Source organism: Oryctolagus cuniculus, chromosome 5, assembly GCF_051225735.1.
Source record: "Oryctolagus cuniculus isolate XC-2025 breed Fujian yellow rabbit chromosome 5, ASM5122573v1, whole genome shotgun sequence".
Lineage (NCBI taxonomy): Eukaryota > Metazoa > Chordata > Mammalia > Lagomorpha > Leporidae > Oryctolagus > Oryctolagus cuniculus.
In genome coordinates, this window is record NC_142871.1 from 2,944,005 (window position 1) to 2,962,731 (window position 18,727).

Consider the following 18,727-nt stretch of genomic DNA (forward strand, 5'->3'; position numbering starts at 1 on the left):
CAGAGGAAAATGCATGTGGACTCCACTGCTGTTCCGGCATGTGGGCCACCACAGTCTGTAAGTGGCACGTAGCATACGGCCAGCAGAGAAGAATGGCAGAAGTCTGTCTTGAGCAGTTCAGGAACTCTAAACCCACCAATCTTTTTACTGAATTTGATTGGGTCTTAACTCACCCCACAGATCATTGAACCTGAAGCAAGTAACAGGCTTGACGGTGGTTTCAAGTTGAGAAGTGATGGATTGGATTGGAGATTAAATCATTCCTAACCAAACACCAGACTCAAGTATTTTCTGAGTAGACAGTTCGGGGTTCAGGAAGTGATAAATACTTCAAATCTTAAGCACTCAGCACTGGAACGTTGTGTCAGCCACATCAGGAATGCTGCGTAGACTTCACCCTCTTGTCCTACCACACAAGGGCCCAGTGTTTTTTTTTTTTAAGATTTATTTACTTATTTGAAAGGCAGAGTTACAGAGAGGGAGAGGCAGAGAGAGAGAGGTCTTCCATCTGCCGGTTCACTTCCCAGATGGCTATAATGGCCAGAGCTGGGCCAATCTGAAGCTAAGAGCAAGGAGCTTCTTCTGGGTCTCCCAAATGGGTGCAGGGGCCCAAGGACCTGGGTCATCTTCACTGCTTTCCCATGTGCATTAGCAGGGATCCAAATTGGAAGTAGAGCAGCTGGGACTTGAACCAGAGCCCATATGGGATGTTGGCACTGTAGGCATTGGCTTTACCCGCTATGCCACAGAGCTGGCCCTGTTTTGTTTTGTTTAAGATTTATTTATTGGAAAGGCAGAGTTTCAGAGAGAGAGAGAGAATCTTCTATGAGCTGGTTCATTCCCTGCAAGAGCCAAGTCTGGGCCAAGCTGAAGCCAGGAGCCAGGAACCCCCTTGGGATCTTCCACATGGGGGCAGGGGCCCACGTATTTGGGCCGTCTTCCACTGCTCTCCCAGGCGCATCAGCAGGGGACTACATCACAAGGAGAGCAGCCAGGACTCCAGCCAGCACTCTGGATGGGATGTAGCATTGCGGGTAGTGGTTTAGCCTGCTGGGCCACAACACCAGCCCCAAGGGCCCAGTCTTGATCCCAGTGGTGTCAGGCAACACCTTTTGTTTGTTCAAAGCTCTATTGAGTGAGTGAGGTCTGCTTCACATTGATTTGCTCCCTCTCCCCCTTTAACTGTTTACCTCCATTGAACAAGGTTCTGACATGTGACCACTCTTCCCTTTGAGACTACGTGCAGATAACTTGTGATCTCGGGCCTCCTGCCTGCTGTGAAAGGACTGTCCAGTCCCTGAACACTGCAGACCCCTCGCTGGGCACAGGCGATGACCTCTGAAGATCCCCAGGCCACACAGAGCCTGGCCAGAGCGCAGGATGGTGCAGCCATCTTCCATTTCTTCTTGAGACCAGACTTTCATTCTCTCATCCTGAGGTTGGCCCGGCGCTCCCTCCCTCCCTGCAATCACACCCATCGGTGGTTGACAGTTGAGTAAATGCACCTGCAGTACCTACCTGTGCCTTCCTCCCCAGGGCCCCGTGCTTGTCTAGGGCAGCCAAACCCTGGCCCGTTCACGGTGTTTCTGATGGTGTTCATTTCCACTGCACCATGTCACCACAGCTGTTCGCAGGCAAACCACGAGTTTAAAAATTTGATCTTAGGAAATTTCAGGTAGGTTTTTCCCTGGTCCTGTTTTTCTGCCACACTCTCTCGCACTGCTACCATCTTTAGTTTACATGGCTTTAATGGCAGGGCTTATGTTTTATAACAGGGCTGCTGTGTGGTTTCCTGATGTGCTCAGAGCCAATGGAGCTGAAATCCAGCCCCCGTCCTGCCCTTTGGCCCTCTGCAGACCCCATGTGCTGGCCCGGGGCTGCTTCTGTCCCAAAGAAAGAATGTCTTCCTTAACCCGCACGTTAGGGATTGTGTAAACTAGAGGCGACCCCAACAGCAGGGCACAGTGGAACTTCAGAGACTAGAGAGAAGCCACACAGTCAGCCCAAAGAGGCGACAGTTTTTGATAAAATGTTCAGCAGAACGGAAGCACTTAGAATCAGACACAGAATCACCCTCTTCTCTCCTCCTCTCCCGTCTTGCATCCAAGAAACCACCACTTCCAGCCTCTTATTTCCGCTGTTTCAAATATTTCTTCCTTCTAGATCAGACGTTGCACCGGTGTTTCATGATGGCTTCTTGTTTTCGAGAGGTCCTCGTGAGGAAGATTGAATTCTCTCGGCTGTCACCTGGACCGTGCACAGGCTTTGCGCTCCCCAGGGTCCAGGGCCTAGCCGTCACCATGAGCACTTAAAGCTGCAGCATTTGAATTATTTAATCCATGTGCATAATCCGAATAGGACTTGGCTTCTATGTTTTCTCTCGTGTGACTTATTTCCCTATCGTTAACATCAGCCTTGGTTTCTCATGTGCTTAATTTGAGCTACTCATGGGAATTTTCAAAATGTCCTCGCAGATCTGTCACTGTCCTCACTAGCGTATCATCATCTGCTCTTCTTTCCTACTTAGGAGCGAGTCTCTCAGAGACAGGCTGGGGGCGCCCGGGAAGGCTAGGTGGCCCTCAGAGACCCTTGTCCCCGAGCTGGCTGTGTAGGAGGTGAGCCCCTGCCCGGCCAGATTCAGTAAAATCCAGTCTTTTCTGCGGCCTGGTTCAGTTTCTCCAGGAAAAGCCCCCATCCCTTGGGCGGAGTGCAGGTGTGCAGTGTAGGCCTGGGGCATGCCGCCTAGGGCCAGCCAGGGACAGGGGCACCTGGTGGGGAGGAGGGGAACACCTCCCAGTCTGGCGTATTGGCTCCTTGGGTTCTGCTCCCCTCCCCTGCGCCGTGCACAGTGTGGCTGAGTTCCAAGTCCCATTGGTTTAGCTACTCCGAGACAAACCCTTCGTTGCTTCTGGATATGAGTAGTAGTATCACACGCCAAGTTCATTTTCATATCTTTATGATAATGCCTTTCTTCCCGGGACTTCCTTTCAGTGGGTGCTTCAGCAGCACACTGACTAAATTGTTCAGAGAGCTTTAGCCAGGCCCCTGCACAGGGAGACAGGCAAACTCATAGTGTGTTCCACATTTTAAAGAAAGAGGTTGTAGTGAACCAAAGACCTAAAGTTATTCTAAAATTACAAAGCTCTAAGAATAAAACATGGACAAAAGCTGCATGACATTGGATTTGGCAATGACTTCTTGAATATGACACCAAAAACACAAAAGAAAAAAGGGATGGGGTGGACTTCCTCAAAATTAAAAACATCTATTCTTCAAAGAAGACAGTCAACAGAATGAAGAGGCATCCACAGAATGGGAGGAAAAAATTACTAATCAAATATCTGGCAAGCAATTGCTATCCAGACTACATAAAGAACTCCTGCAACTTAACTATAAGCAACAAAACCAAACAACCTGATTAAAAATTGGACAAAGGACTTGAACAGACATTCTCCAAAGATGATTTGCACATGGCCAACGTGTACATGAATAGATGCCCCACATCAGGGATCATTAGGGAGATGCAAACCAAAACCACGGTGAGACACCATTGCACTGCCATGAGGATGGCTATTATCAAAACAGAAACAAAGACAAAACACAACCCGGAGAATAACAAGTGCTGATAAGGACATGGAAACATGGAACACTTGTGCATTGCTGGTGAGAATGTTAAGTGGTGTAGACACAATGGGAAATGACACAGTGGGGAATGGATGGTTAGCCCAGTGGTTAAGACAGCTTGCAATGCACATCAGAACAACCTGGGTTCAGTCGCCACCTCTGGCTCCCAACTCCAGCTTCCCACCACTGTAGATCCTGGGAGACAGCGTGATGCCTCCAATGTTGACACCAGTGTTGGAGATCTGGATCGAGTTCTCAGCTCCTGATTTCAGCCTTGGCCCAGTCCCAACTGTTGTGGGCATTTGGGTAGTAAATCAGCAGATGAGAGCTCTGCCCATCTCTCTCTCTCTCTCTCTCTCTCTCTCTCTGTCTCTCTCTCCTTCTTTTTCTTTCACCTCCCCCATCTGCTTCTCAAATAAAATAAAATAATTTTCTAATAGCCATTAGCCATTTGTATAAAAAACAGAAAAGAAAGAAAATAGTTTGGTGGTTCCTACAAAAGAATTGATGGAGAATTACCTTCTGATGCAGCGTTCCACTTCTGGCTGTACCCCCCGAGGAAGGGAAGCAGAGACAAGAAAAGGAGTTTGTACAGCAGGCCCAGCAAAGGGCAGCAGCCGCTCAAGTGCCCCTCGGTAGCTGAACCGTGGTCTGTATGAACAGTGTGCCCCTCGGAAGATGAACCGTGGTCTGTATGAACAGTGTGCCCCTCGGAAGATGAACCGTGGTCTGTATGAACAGTGTGCCCCTCGGTAGATGAACCGTGGTCTGTATGAACAGTGTGCCCCTCGGTAGATGAACCGCGGTCTGTATGAACAGTGTGCCCCTCGGAAGATGAACCGTGGTCTGTATGAACAGTGTGCCCCTCGGAAGATGAACTGTGGTCTGTATGAACAGTGTGCCCCTCAGTAGATGAACCGTGGTCTGTATGAACAGTGTGCCCCTCGGAAGATGAACCGTGGTCTGTATGAACAGTGTGCCCCTCGGTAGATGAACCGTGGTCTGTATGAACAGTGTGCCCCTCGGTAGATGAACCGCGGTCTGTATGAACAGTGTGCCCCTCGGTAGATGAACCGCGGTCTGTATGAACAGTGTGCCCCTCGGTAGATGAACCGCGGTCTGTATGAACAGTGTGCCCCTCGGTAGATGAACCGTGGTCTGTATGAACAGTGTGCCCCTCGGTAGATGAACCGTGGTCTATATGAACAATGTAGCCCTCGGTAGATGAACCGTGGTCTGTATGAACAGTGTGCCCCTCGGTAGATGAACCGTGGTCTGTATGAACAGTGTGCCCCTCGGTAGATGAACCGTGGTCTGTATGAACAGTGTGCCCCTCGGTAGATGAACCGTGGTCTGTATGAACAGTGTGCCCCTCGGTAGATGAACCGTGGTCTGTATGAACAGTGTGCCCCTCGGTAGATGAACCGTGGTCTGTATGAACAGTGTGCCCCTCGGTAGATGAACCGTGGTCTGTATGAACAGTGTGCCCCTCGGTAGATGAACCGCGGTCTCTATGAACAGTGTGCCCCTCGGAAGATGAACCGCGGTCTCTATGAACAGTGTGCCCCTCGGTAGATGAACCGTGGTCTGTATGAACAGTGTGCCCCTCGGTAGATGAACCGTGGTCTGTATGAACAATATAGCCCTCGGTAGATGAACCGTGGTCTATATGAACAATGTAGCCCTCGGTAGATGAACCGTGGTCTGTATGAACAGTGTGCCCCTCGGTAGATGAACCGTGGTCTGTATGAACAATGGCCACTCCTCAGCCGTAGGAAAGAAGGAAGTTCTTGCAGAAGCTACGGCGTGGATGACTCTTGAGAATACTGTGCTAAGTGACATGAGCCATGGGAAACAAAGACGAGGACTATGAGACTCTGCTCACACACCGTGCCTGCCTGCGCAGAAGCGGTAGGGAGTTAGCGTTGGATCATAGGTGCTTCGGAGATGATGGTGGAGACGGCTGAACACCGTGGATGTACTTAGTGCCACGGAACCCAGGACTTTAGAATGGTTGCTTTGGTAAATTTTATGCTATGCAAATCTTAATAAGGTTTTAAAATTACTTTTTAAAAATCAAATATAATCATCTAAAAGAAAAGATTGTGCTTCCCAGATACTGCATTTCACAAAATCGTGTTTGGCTCCTCCTCTCCCTTATGGTTCTTCAAGGCAGAGTTCTCTCTGTCAACACCCACCTCCTCCGTTTTCCTATAGGCAAGGAAAAAGAGCAGTCCTCATCTCTCCCGGGGACCTCACACTCCATCCCTCTTCAAACGGTCCCTGGTGTGCTCCTCTGAGTCCCGCCCATGGCCCCAGGGTTCTACTGAGACTCCTCCCACACTCACTAATAATGCCCGTCTTCCAATCTACTATCTCTTCCTCCAGTCTGATGCTTGGAACCCTGCTTCTTGCAAATGTTACAGTTGTTTCTCTCTTCCTAGTAAATTCTAAGGCTGCCCGGCACTCGGTTTCAGGCCCTCTCAACGACTCCCACCTCCCTGGGAAGTCCAGGTGGCTGAGCACCATCCAGGAGCACCCTTTCCACGCAGCCCCTCAGTAGGTCTGTGCAGATGCAGGGGTAAAGGGAGAAGAAGGCGTTGTGAAGCAAGCCTATCGTGAGTTCCACAAACCAAGTCAGCTTCTCAAATCACTTGTGAGTGCTGTGGTGTGGAGACTCCAGCCCAGGCTGCACCTCTACTTGCAGAATGGCCCAGCGCTCAGCAGGCACCTGCTGTGTGCAGTCTCTGCAGGCCCGGGCTGGGAGGCGGGGCTCAAGCCCCAGCAGCTGGGGCTCCATCCAGGGTGCACTCCCAGGCTGGGGCTCGTGCTAGGTTGTTCTGGTAGAGCGCTTGTCTTCATCCTCGGCTGTGGCACCACAGCCAAAGCAGGACCTTCCAAGGGAGATAAGCGGGGGTTAGCAGTGCCCTGGACTCCCAGGCGTGGTGAAGAGAAAGGGAGCTAAACTGCCGGTGCAACAGAGGGGTCCCCTCAAGCCACTTGATCTGTCTTCCAAGCTGTGACACGCTGAAGGAGGCTCTGCGCACACATGTGTATATGCATGCATGTGAGCATGTGTTGTGCATGTGTGTGTGAGTGTATGTGTGTATACTGTGTGTTGTGTGCATACGTGTGTGCATGTGTGAGCACACATGTATGTGTGTATTGTATGGGTGTGTGTATATGTATGTGTGTACATGAGAGCATGTGAATGCGTGTGCATATGAACATGCATCAAAGTGTGTATTATGCTTGAATATGCATTGTGTGTGCATGTGTGTATATTTTATGTGTGCACATGTGTGTGCATCCATGCATATGTGCATGCGTGTGAATATGTATTATTTGTGTGTGTATGGTGTAGATGTGTGTATGTATATATGTCCATATATGAATGTCTGTATGTGAATGTGTGTGAGGGTGTACATGTATGTTGAGTGAGCATGTGTGTGTGCATGGGAATTAATGGTGTGTGTGTGTGCATGTGTGCCCTTTTTGCCTCTTCTCTTTCCCCCTACTCCTCTGCATTTCCTTGGAATGTATTATTTCCCTTCAGGGAAGTGCGCTCCTCTCACTGACTCAAAACACAGCATGGCAGAATGTCCCGACAGCACAAGACATCACAGCAGTCGGGGGCGACCTCTCGGGGCGCCGGCTCAGATGCTGAGCTGCACAGCTGGGGCACGTGCAGCTTCTGCTGGCTGACTTTCGAGTGCACGGGCAGCGTGTGGTTCTGGGATGAATGTTTTGATTTTACTGTGAAACATTTAGAGCCCTGATTGTTGTCAGTGTAGAAATGATTGCTTGTCCCAGAGTCACACGTCGTCTGTCTGTCCCTGAACTCACCTGTCCAGTGTGAGGAAGGGCACAGGCTGGCTACAGCACTTAAGGCTCAGGAATGTCCCAGGCACGGCCACCACCTGCTGGCCCATGGGCACTTGCCCCGTGTCGTCCTTCCTTAGCTGTCCACTGTGGTCACCCGTCTCCTCCCCTTGAGCTCACTGCCCTATCCTGGCTACCCAGTGGGCCTGGCCTCCAGCCAAGGGCATGTCCATCAGCCCTGCCCGGCTCATGCCTTGGAGTTCACCAGGCTCTGCCTGTTGAGCAGAGCTTTGTAGAATTGGAAAAGGAAGAACACACAGCCACTTGGCTGGGGAAGGTGGGTGTGTCCTGTTGCTCTGGCCCCAGAGTGGCGCCCTTTGCATATGCACACACAGCTGTGCGCACACACACACACACACACACAGCCACGAAAACGCTCACACACATGCATGCACACACATATTCTGCACCCCTTGGTTGGGTGACAAGTGGCAGCCGCTTTGTATGCAGGGGGATCCCACCCCTCCAACCTTAGGCACCGGGCAGAATCCAGCCTGTCTCACAGTGTCTCTCACTCTCAGCTACAGGGATTTTCTCCCCAGGCTCAAAGGTCCCCTTTGCAACTATGTTACCGTTTCTCCTGCTCTGCCAGATACCCTCACATGCCTGAAACTCATCGGATCCTCTGCAGATTCCACCCCTGGAGGCTCCCTTGCACCCTGAGAAGTGGGGTACCATCTGGCTCCCACTCCCGTCCCCCGTGTTATGACCCACAACTTACCCACCTTCTGTTCGCTTCCACCTGCCGCCTCCACGGTGGGATTCCACTCGCTGGCCATTCCTCTTGCTTGAGAAAGGCTGGCTTTGGTCTTAGATCCGGCATCAGGGGAACGCTCTGTGATTCTGGAAGGAAGTGTGTGGTCACACACACCAGGGCTGGAGGACCGTGGCTTCAGAAGCAGCAAGCCTGTGACAAGGCCGACTCCTGGCACCCTGCTCTGTGGCTCTGCACGGGCCAGGGCAGCAGAAAGGGGGGAATCCTGACTGCCCACTGTGGCTTGGTTCCGTGTGGGAGGCGTGCGATGGGTTCCGTGTGGGAGGCGTGTGATGGGAGTCGTCTGGTGCTGCTCTGGAGTTATCAGAACACGAGCCACAGACGGCTCACTCCTGTGACGTCCCTGTTGTTTGCATGCAACAGGAAGCCCCTCCCAGTGCTCTGCTGATGATGTCAGTGCTGGTGTTGTGCCCAGCACACTCCCCGCACGAGGACAGGGTATGTGAGCATTGCAGCCCATCGATGTGGTCTCGGAATATTCTGCGATCTCAGGGGACGTAGTTAAACCCGAATTATTTATTATGCCCCAAAGACCTCAGGCCAGAAAGACATTCGGGTGTCTGGCTCGGGACTCAGGGGGCGTCTGCCAGGTGCTTGGCGCGTGGTCTCCCCTCTGAGCTTCTGCGACGTCCGCTTTCTTCTGTCAGTTGTGCAGAGATCTGCAAACGCTGCTTCGCAGTCACGTGCGGTCAGCATGCAGAAGTCCTGTGTCACCGTGGAGAGACCTGGATTCAACCTTCCCAAGAGCGCTGGCATCCGGGTGCTTCTACCTGGGCTTGCACTGATGCCACTCCCTGGCAGTCAGCTTCTCACCCATCCAGGCCGCCCCTGCTCGGTCCACACTGGGCGCCGCCACTCGGAGCCGGCCCCTCTGAGGCCGCACAGGAGTTTCCCGTTGACCACCCCCTTCAAGGCCAGCCAACCTCCTTGGCACTCCTGTGACAGGGGCCACCCTGCTCCTTCCCTCTGTCTGAATTAAATCCTCAGGATATATGCATACTTTAAATTTCTTGTGGTCAGTCCATGTGGAAGTGGACGTACTATCTCTGCAAGGCAGCTCACTGGCAGGGTGTCCCCATCTGTCCCCTCCTGGGCCACCTGCAGCCACCGCTCCTGGGAGTTCACGCTGCACTGCCCTGGGGTGTGTGCTCTGCCAACCAGCGTCCCCCAGGACCCTCAGGCCGAAGCCATCCCTCCTTCATTGTTTATGGCTTCACTGCAACCCTGGGACCCTGAGTGGCTCTCAAGCCGTGTCTGTCATAACCATGGGATGACACTGTGCACTGCTCTCCATCGCAGAAATTCCCAGTGCCGGGGCCGTTCCCACTGCATCATTGAAACCCCAGTCCATCTCTCCCCCTCGCTAGAAAGCATTTCAGACTGCAAAGGGGATGTATGAATCATCCCAATTCATTCTTCAGCGAAGGGAAACCTTCCCCATGCTTTAGTTTTATTGGAACAAATTCTTTGCAACAGTGGAAAAGCAGCGGTTGCAAACTGACCCCAGTCATTTTGGTCTTGCAGTTTTCTGTTCTCACCGTGGATGCCCGGGGGTTTAGTAGTGCTTTTTCAGTTGGGCAAAGAGCTGCTGTCTGACTGTTCCATCCTCACTCCCGATGGAACCTTCTAGATGAAGTCAATCTCATCAAGCCAACAGTGGCAGCAGGCACACATCCTAGGCTCTGAGCGTTCTGTCCGCCACTCCTCGCCAAACGCTCCCCCAGGCAGGTCAGTATCATCCTCGCAGAGCCTGGCTAGATGCCAGCCCTGCCCATGAAGCCCACGTTAGCCTGCCCACCTCTCTTGACTTCTACTCCTTTTGCCCCGAAACCCATGACTGCACCTGTGCCGCCTGCCACAGCTCTTGGGCAGAGACCAGTGGTGAGGAGAGACAAAGGACACTAAACACCTACAAGTGTGTCGCCCAGCAGGGGCCCAGCTGCTAACCAGTCGCCTCTACAGGGTAGATGGGAACTGGCCAGCAGACGGCCGCATGCCAGCATTCATGCCACAGCATTTTACAGATGGATCTGTGTGTGGGTGGGTCTGTGTTTGTGCATGTGTAGGTCTGTGTGTGGGAGGTCTGTGTGTATATGAGTCTGTGGGGGACTGTGTATGGATTTGTGTGTGTGTAGATTGTGTGTGCATAAGTCTGTGTGTGCCTGTGTGTGTGTGGATCTGTGGATGTGAGAGTTTGTGTGTGGATCTGTGTATAAGTCTGTGTGTGTGTAAGGTTATGTGTGGGTCTGTGTGTGTGTGGGCCTGTGCATGTATGTGTGTGTATATATATCTGTGTGTGTATAAGTCTCTGTATGTGTGTGGGTCTATGTGTGTGTGAGTCATGGGGGTATCTGTGTGTGTGTGGGTCTGTGTGTGTGTGTATCTCTGCGTGTGTGGGTTTCTCTGTGTGTGTGCGTTTGTGTGTGCGTAGATTGTGTGTATAAGTCTGTGTGTGTGGGTCTATGTGTGTGTGAGTCTGTGCGTGTATGAGTCTGTGTGTGGGGTTTGTGTGTGTATGGATTTGTGTGTATGTAGATCTGTGCGTGTGGTTCTGTGTGTGTGTGGATCTGTGCATGTGTGGGTTTGTGCATGTGTGTATAAGTCTGTGTATGTGAAGAGGGGTCTGTGGGGGAGGATCTGTGTGTGTAGATTTGTGCGTATGTGGGTTTGTGGGGGGTCTTTGTGTGTGAGGGTTTGTGTGTGGGTCTGTGTGTGTGACCTGTGTGCGTGTATAAGTCTGTGTGTTGTGGATCTGTGTGTGTGTGGGTCTGTGGGGGGGTCTGTGTGTGTGTGTGGATCTGTGTGTATGTGGATCTGTACCTGTGTGTATAAGTCTGTGGGGGGGTCTGGGGGAGGATCTGTGTGTGTGTGGGTCTGTGTGTGTGTGGGTTTGTGTGTGTGGGTTTGTGTGTGGGTCTGTGCGTGTGTGGGTTTGTGTGTGGGGGTTTGTGTGTGGGTCTGTGCATGTGTGGGTTTGTGGGGGGGTTTGTGTGTGGGTCTGTGGGGGAGTCTGTGTGTGTGTAAGGATCTGTGTATGTGTGTATCTGTGCGTGTATGGGGTTGTGTGTGGATCTGTGTATGTGTGGGTCTGTGTGTGTATCTGTGTGTATGTGTCTCTGTGTGTGTGTGTGGGTCTTGTGCGTCTGTGTGTGTGTGGGTTCTGTGTGTGGATCTCTGTGTGTGTGTGTCTATGTGTGTGTGTATGTGTGTGTGGGGGTCTGTGCATGTGTGGATCTCTTTGTGTGTGGCTCTGTGTGTGTGTGGGTCTGTGGGGGGGTCTTGTGCGGATCTGTGTGTGCGTGGGTCTGTGTATGTGTGTGGGTCTGTGTACATGTGTGGGTCTGTGTGCGTGTGTGGGTCTGTGCATGTGTAGATCTGTGCATGCGTGGCTTTGTGTGTATGTGTGTGGATCTGTGCATGTGTGGGTCTGTGTGTGTGTGGATCTGTGTGTGTGGGTTTGTGTGTGGATCTGTGTGTGTGGGTTTGTGTGTGGATCTGTGTGTGTGGGTCTGTGCATGTGTGGGTCTGTGTGTGTGTAGATTGTGTGTATGTAGATTGTGTATGTGGGTCTGTGTGTGTGTGGGTTTGTGTGTATGTGGGTCTGTGTGCATGTGTGGGTCTGTGTGTGTGTGGGTCTGTGTGTGTGTGGGTCTGTGGGGGGGGTCTGTGCGTGCGTGGGTTTATGTGTGGGTTTGTGTGGGGGGGGTCTGTGTGTATGTAGACTGTGTGTGTGTGGGTCTGTGTGTGTGTGGATCTGTGTGTGTGGGGGTCTGTGCGTGTGTGGGTCTGTGTGTATGTAGATTGTGTGTGTGGATCTGTGTGTGTGTGTGGATCTGTGTGTGTGTGGGTCTGTGTGCGTGTGGGTCTGTGTGTGTGTGTATCTGTGTGCATGTGTGGGTCTGTGTGTGTGTGGATCTGTGTGTGTGTGGGTCTGTGTGTGTGTGGGTCTGTGTGTGTGTGTATCTGTGTGCATGTGTGGGTCTGTGTGTGTGTGGGTCTATGTGTGTGTGGATCTGTGTGTGTGTGGGTCTGTGTGTATGTAGACTGTGTGTGTGGGTCTGTGCGTGCGTGGGTTTGTGTGTGTGTGGCTCTGTGTGTGTGTGGGTCTGTGCGTGTGTAGATTGTGTGTGTGGATCTGTGTGTGTGTGGGTCTGTGTGTATGTAGATTGTGTGTGTGGATCTGTGTGTGTGTGGGTCTGTGTGTGTGTGGGTCTGTGTGCGTGTGGGTCTGTGTGTGTGTGGGTCTGTGTGCATGTAGATTGTGTGTGTGGGGCGGTCTGTGGGGGGTCTGTGGGGGGGGTCTGTGCATGCGTGGGTTTATGTGTGGGTTTGTGTGTGTGTGTCTAGACTGTGTGTGTGGGTCTGTGTGTGTGTGGGTCTGTGTGTATGTAGACTGTGTGTGTGGGTCTGTGTGTGTGTGGGTCTGTGTGTATGTAGACTGTGTGTGTGGGTCTGTGTGTGTGTGGGTCTGTGGGGGGGTGTCTGTGTGTGGAGGTCTGTGCGTGCATGGGTTTATGTGTGGGTCTGTGTGTGTGTGGGTCTGTGTGTATGTAGACTGTGTGTGTGGGTCTGTGTGTGTGTGGGTCTGTGTGTGTGTGGGTCTGTGTGTATGTAGATTGTGTGTGTGGATCTGTGTGTGTGGGTCTGTGTGTGTGTGGGTCTGTATGCATGTGTGGGTCTGTGTGTATGTAGACTGTGTGTGTGGGTATGTGTGTGTGTGGGTTTATGTGTGGGTTTGTGTGTGTGTGGGTCTGTGTGTATGTAGACTGTGTTTGTGGGTCTGTGTGTGTGTGGGTCTGTGGGGGGGGTCTGTGTGTGTGGAGGTCTGTGCGTGCATGGGTTTATGTGTGGGTCTGTGTGTGAGGGGGTCTGTGTGTATGTAGATTGTGTGTGTGGATCTGTGTGTTTGGGGGTCTGTGTGTGTGGGGGTCTGTGTGTATGTAGATTGTGTGTGTGGATCTGTGTGTGTGGGTTTGTGGGGGGGGGTCTGTGCGTGTGTGGGTTTGTGTGCCCCACATTTTGTGGAGGCTGTGCCTGCTCCACCTGTAACGAGGCGAGAGGGTCCCACATGGAGGGCAGTGGAGGCTTGGTCACAGGGTTCTCACCTCTGTGCGTGGTCCACCAAGACGGAGACGTCCAGGAGAGCCCAGCTCGGGACGGGTGCGGGCAGCCGTCCGCCGTCCGTCACTAACGCCGTCCTTGTTCTCTCAGCCAGCTGCCTGCCCTGCACACTTAGCAGTGGGAACAGAGGACCCGCCCTGCTGGCGCTGCGAAGCCGGACGGACTCCCAGGAGCAGATGAGCAATGACCCAGCAGAAGGCGCCCCGGACTCCTGCCACGCCACAGGTACCCGCATCCCTCTGCTTTGCCCGCCTCCCTGGGGACTGCGCCTTCCTGTGCCCCACGGTGCTGAGCTGGGACCTTGTGGACAACGTGGCAAGGAGACTCTCCCGATTGAAAAGGAAATGGGGGTGCCAGGTGTTAGGGAGGGCCTGGGAGTGTAGACTCAACCGGACGTGAAGGTCTTGAAGCCCTGCATACGGATATTTCCTCTTTGATTTTCTGAAATTAGGTCCTGCACTTTCTTCATAAGAACAGCTGCCAGCTGGCAATTTAATGTCACAAAGAACAGCACCCGGGCTTACTACCAAGCCGGCCTTTAAAATACAACACAAAGGTGCCGTTCTCTGCAGGGAAGGTGGTGACGGGACAAATGTGTGTGCTGTGTTGAGAATGGGCGAACACTGACTTCTCAGCCGTCCCCTTCTGCATGCTCGTGAAAACTAGGCTTCGTGCACGGCCTGTGGAGGGCTCCGTTTGGTTAGAGTGCTCCTCAGGCAGCCTTGTCGGTCCAGGGTTGAGTCCTGGTGGTGTGATGGTTGGTCCTAGTCGTCCAATTAGGACCAAGAGATGGTCCCTATCCCCCTGGGGCTTACGTACCTGGGGAGGCAGATGCTGGACCAGCAAACAGGTGCTGTCGTTTCAGAGAGTGGTGGTGTGTGAAGAAAAGCAAGCCAGGTGAGCGGCCAGCTAGCCCAGCAGAGTCCAGTGCTGCCGGTGACAGTCAGGGAAGGGCGTTCCCCACAGGGACAAGAACGAGTCTCTGCTGGTGCGCTCAGAGGCTGAGCGGAATGCAAGGTGGTCCAAACAGAGCCAGCATGGGAAGGGTGGAGGTCAGCCCGCGGAAGGAGCAGGAGCCTCTGTCCTTGGAGGCCACGGGGCTCGCCTTCCAAGCTCTGAGGAGACCTGAGCGCATCGGGAGCCGAGAGTGAGGTGACGCGACGTGGAACTTTGGAAGAACCCTGGGTCTGGGCTGCCCTGAGTGGCAGAGATGCCAGCGAGGCAGGACAGCGGCCGCAGCCCAGCCGTGGGGTTAGGCAGCGGTGGCCTCGGGTGCATTGGCTGTGATGGGGAGTGCAAGAAAGGGAAGAAGGAATCTTCCCACGTTTGTGGCACGTTTTCCCCAGGGCCCCTTTGTTATGATGGAGCAGAGTAGGCAAGGTAGAGATTTGGGAACCAGAGACACTGAGAATTGTGTGCTGGGTGAGCTATGAGTGGGACTCAACCATCCATGCAAATGGCTCCGGGAACACAGCAAACTGCGGGGTTTTGTGGGGTTTTGGGAGGGGACGGGTTTGAGCCGAAGGTGCAGACTGGGAAGCCATAGGGAGGTAGCTGGTGTGTGACATCATCGTACAGCACGCAGTCTCCCAGGACGCAGAATCAGCGCACAGCTGAGTGAGCCTCCGGGTGGGAGAGGATCTGGGGACAAGGAGAGAGGAAGGAGTGGATGCCGCAGGGGCACGTGGTGCTTCCAGGGAGTTTTGCTTTCAGAACAAAGAGTGGGACGATCCCTGGCAGGGAGGTGAGGGTCGGGCGAGTTTGTTGGTTGTCTGGTTTATTTGAATGCAGTGTGGATCATTCGCAACCCCTCAGCAACACAGTGCTTGTCTCAGCCAGGGAGAGTTCTGATTTGTAGGAAAAGACAACTATTTGTATTTTCAGCTTTGAGCACAGGAAACAGGCTGCTTATCCTGGTATTCTTAAACCCTCAAAGGAAAAGAGACTTCCGGAAGCACAGCAAGCATGTGCAAATATGTCAAGCTCACAGCAGGTGTGGAAAGCTGTGAACATGTTCTTAGGTGATTGGGTAGCCTCTGGCCATGTGTGGCTGTTGTAATTTAAGTCGGTTAAAACTCGGTGAGATTCAACCTTCAGTCTCTGTCACACCACGTGTTGCAGGTGCCCAATAGCATGTGTGTGGAGTGGCTACCCTGGGAAGAGCTCAGGGCGGGGCTGTGCCCATCATCACCCCAGGGTCCCTTGGTCAGCGCAGCTCTCGGTCCTAAAGGAAAGGAGGCTTAGCATGGACAGGGAAGAGGTATTTGCTGGAAGGGTCTGCTGAGAAGAGACCCCTCACCTCGGTCCCGAATGCAATGCAAGCAGAACACAGTGAAGTACTAGGAACTCCCCACTTCCCAGGCCTCCCCCGAGGACCTGAGGGGGGCTCCAAGCCCCTGACTGCTACTCAGAGTTGTGAGAGGCAGCAAACCAAGCAGAGATCAGAGAAAGTAAGGACAGGTGCAAGCACCACATCCCAGGTATACTCTTATTTCAGTTCCGTCCTGCAGCTCAGAACACATTTCCTTGGGACAGACACTGTTCTGACTTACGGAGGTGCTCCGGGTCCCCGCCAGCAGCATCACTGAGTGGTGGGAAGTGTTATTTTAACAGCTGGGGCTGGGGATGGAAGTTGAGGAGGCCCTCTGAGTAGTGGCTCAGGGCTGTGATGGGGTTGTAGGCACCCCTGAGTGAGCTCCACACAGAGCTCTATGAGCAGGGCCCTAACGAGGGGCTGGGGACCCTGAGCCCTGGTTCTGAGCAGAGAAAGGCTTCGAGCTGGAGCAAGACCAGACCAGGACTGGGGGCAGCTGCCACGGCCAGGAGCAGCTGGGACCCAAATCAGGCGTTTGGTCAGGGTTCAGCTAAGCTCACTGCAGGTTCTACCAGCAACAGAATTCAAAGGCGGAGGCATAGAGACGCTCGGGGCAGCAGGAGTTCTCTGGAGCAAAACAAACGTGCAAGCTCAAGACCCAGGCAGTGCTTGAACTAAATAGCAAAAATGCAAGAAGGCCCTCCAAAAGCCCCTCTTTAAGGAAACACTTCCAATGGCAAAAAAATCCTGCAAAGGAGAAACCCCACAACCCAGAAAAAGCCTTCCCTAAGGGAGAAGCCCCCTCCACAGGCTTAGGCCAACCCTTTTAGGCCCCAGATGCACTGGGGGTGACGTCTGAGGTGCAGCCCTATTGGATATTCGAGAGGGGGCGGGGCTGAGGAAGGACTCTAGCACCGCCCATTCTCCTGCCCATTTTAGGAAGCGGCAGGAATCTCAAGGCACCAGATGCATGATGGGAGTGGGCGTGCCACCATGGCATCCTGCAGCCATGTTGGAGATTTCCAGCTAGGTGGGCAGCATTGGGGAATTTGCCCTTTCTGTGGCTCCAAGGGCTGGGGCTTGCTGGTACATGGGAGCAGCGGAACGAGGCTGAGCGGTCTGGACGGGCACTCCATCCCCGCTGCTGTGGGATCCCAGAGCCGTCCCGGGGCCCAGCTGAGAAAACCTTTTCGTGACTTGGGCTCTTTCGTCCTCTTCCCCAGCTGTAACAGCGTGCATTTCCGAAGCCAGCTTGTGCACCCCAGAGGCCCGTCCCTACGTTCATAGGACAGTTACTCTCCCCGTGTTTCAGAGCTGTGGTGTCTGGAGGTAGCCGGCCTCCCTGGACGGCCAGCGTTTCCTTTTCCTCTGAGTTCTTGGAGGAGCTGAGGGCAGGAAGTGCGGCAGCTTGGGATTTGGTCAATGCATTCTCTGTCTCGGCTGTTGCACCTGCGCGGTTATTGTAAACAATCTGTTCTTTTTCTTAAGATTTATTTATTTATTTGAATGTCAGAGTTACAGAGAGAGAAGAAGAGACAGAGAGAGAGAGAGAGAGAGAGAGAGAGAGAGAGAGAGAGAGAAAGAGAGAATCTTTCATCCCTTCGTTAACTCTCCAGATGACTGCAACGGCCAGGGCTGGGCCAGGCCACAGTCAGGCGCCAAGAGCTTCATCCGGTCTCCCGTGTCGGTGGCAGGGCCCAGACACTGGGGCCATCTGCTGCTGCTTTCCCAGGCCATTAGCAGGGAGCTGGACAATCCCAGTTCTCGATGGACGGAGAGAGCGCTTTGATTCTGAATGCACATGAATAAAATTCACATGTCTGTGTCGATGGTGGTCTTCATCGTGCCCAGCCAACTGTAGCATTTCTAAAGTTATGGCGTCTTTTCTAAAAGTGGGCTCCACAGTTTGCCTTTTGTCAGCGTTATGTATCGCCTACACTGTAACAACCACCTGAAGAGGCAGTGCTGCCGCCCAGTGGATTAAGCTGCTGCTTGGGATGCCTGCCTGCCCTAAGAGTGACAGTCCTGGCTGCTCCACTTGTGATCCAGCTTCCTGCTGCTGTACCTCGGAGGACGGCAGATGATGGCCAAGTACTTGGGTTCCTGCCACCCACCTGGGAGACCTGGCTCCTGGCTGTGGTGGTTGCAGGCATTTGGGCAGTGAGCCAATGCATGGAAGAGCTCTCTGCCTCTCCCTCTCTGTCTTTTTTAAAAGCAGCCATCTTGGGGCCAGCATTGTGGCGTAGCATGTTAAGCTGCCACCTGTGTTGCTGCCATCCAGTATAGGTGCTGGTTCCTGTCCCAGCTGCTCCACTTCAGATCTAGCTCCCTGCTAATGGCCTGGGAAAACAGGGAAAGACGGTTCAAGTGTTTGGGCTCCTGCACCCACCTGGGAGACCAGGAAGAAGCTCCTGGCTCCTGGCTTTGGCCAGGTCTGGTCTGCAGCCATTTGGGGAGTGAACCAGTGGGTGGAAGATTCTCTCTGTCTCTCTCTCTCTCTCTATTTCTCCCTCTCTCTCTCTCTCTCCAAATAAATAAGTAAATCTTTAAAAAATAAATAAAAAGTCATCTATCAAAAGAATTATAAACAAAAGCTACATGTGGCTAATTTTCCTGTTGAAGGTGTGCATCTTGTCAGTATATCCAACACAGCACACTTTGCTTACATCAAATTGTGTGAATAATAATTTGGCCTTACCACTCCAGCAAGGGTTCTGTGAAGACCCATTCTGCATTCAGTGGTGTTGCAGGTGCACAGAGTCTAAAACAGCACCTCCAGTTTAAAGGGTTTATCTTAGAAAGCTTCCCGATAATCTCCTGCCCACTGCCTGGGTAGTTGTGGGCGGGACGCTGGGGTCTGGGGAACAAGCAGCTCCCACTCCTTCCTGTCTTGGTGAGATAAAAGGTCTGGCCAGCCACACGGCTGAGGTGGTCTCTGGCTGTTCTTAACCTCACCCGCTCTGGAGCAGAAAAGCATGTATGCAAGCCCCAGCACGGGGTGCAGTGGCTTA

The 18,727-nt window shown here is 53.0% G+C and overlaps 1 protein-coding gene across 4 annotated transcripts in view; it reads left to right on the top strand.

Moving 5' to 3' along the window:
- PDE10A (phosphodiesterase 10A) overlaps positions 1-18,727 on the top strand; it is a 645,525-nt gene that overhangs the window by 215,312 nt on the left and 411,486 nt on the right. For all 4 annotated transcript variants that reach the window (XM_089332463.1, XM_070073294.2, XM_089332462.1 and 1 more), the window contains exon 2: positions 13,493-13,627. In XM_089332463.1, the coding sequence (XP_089188589.1) occupies positions 13,579-13,627 (49 nt within the window). In that variant the 5' untranslated portion in view covers positions 13,493-13,578. The remainder of the gene's footprint in view (positions 1-13,492; positions 13,628-18,727) is intronic.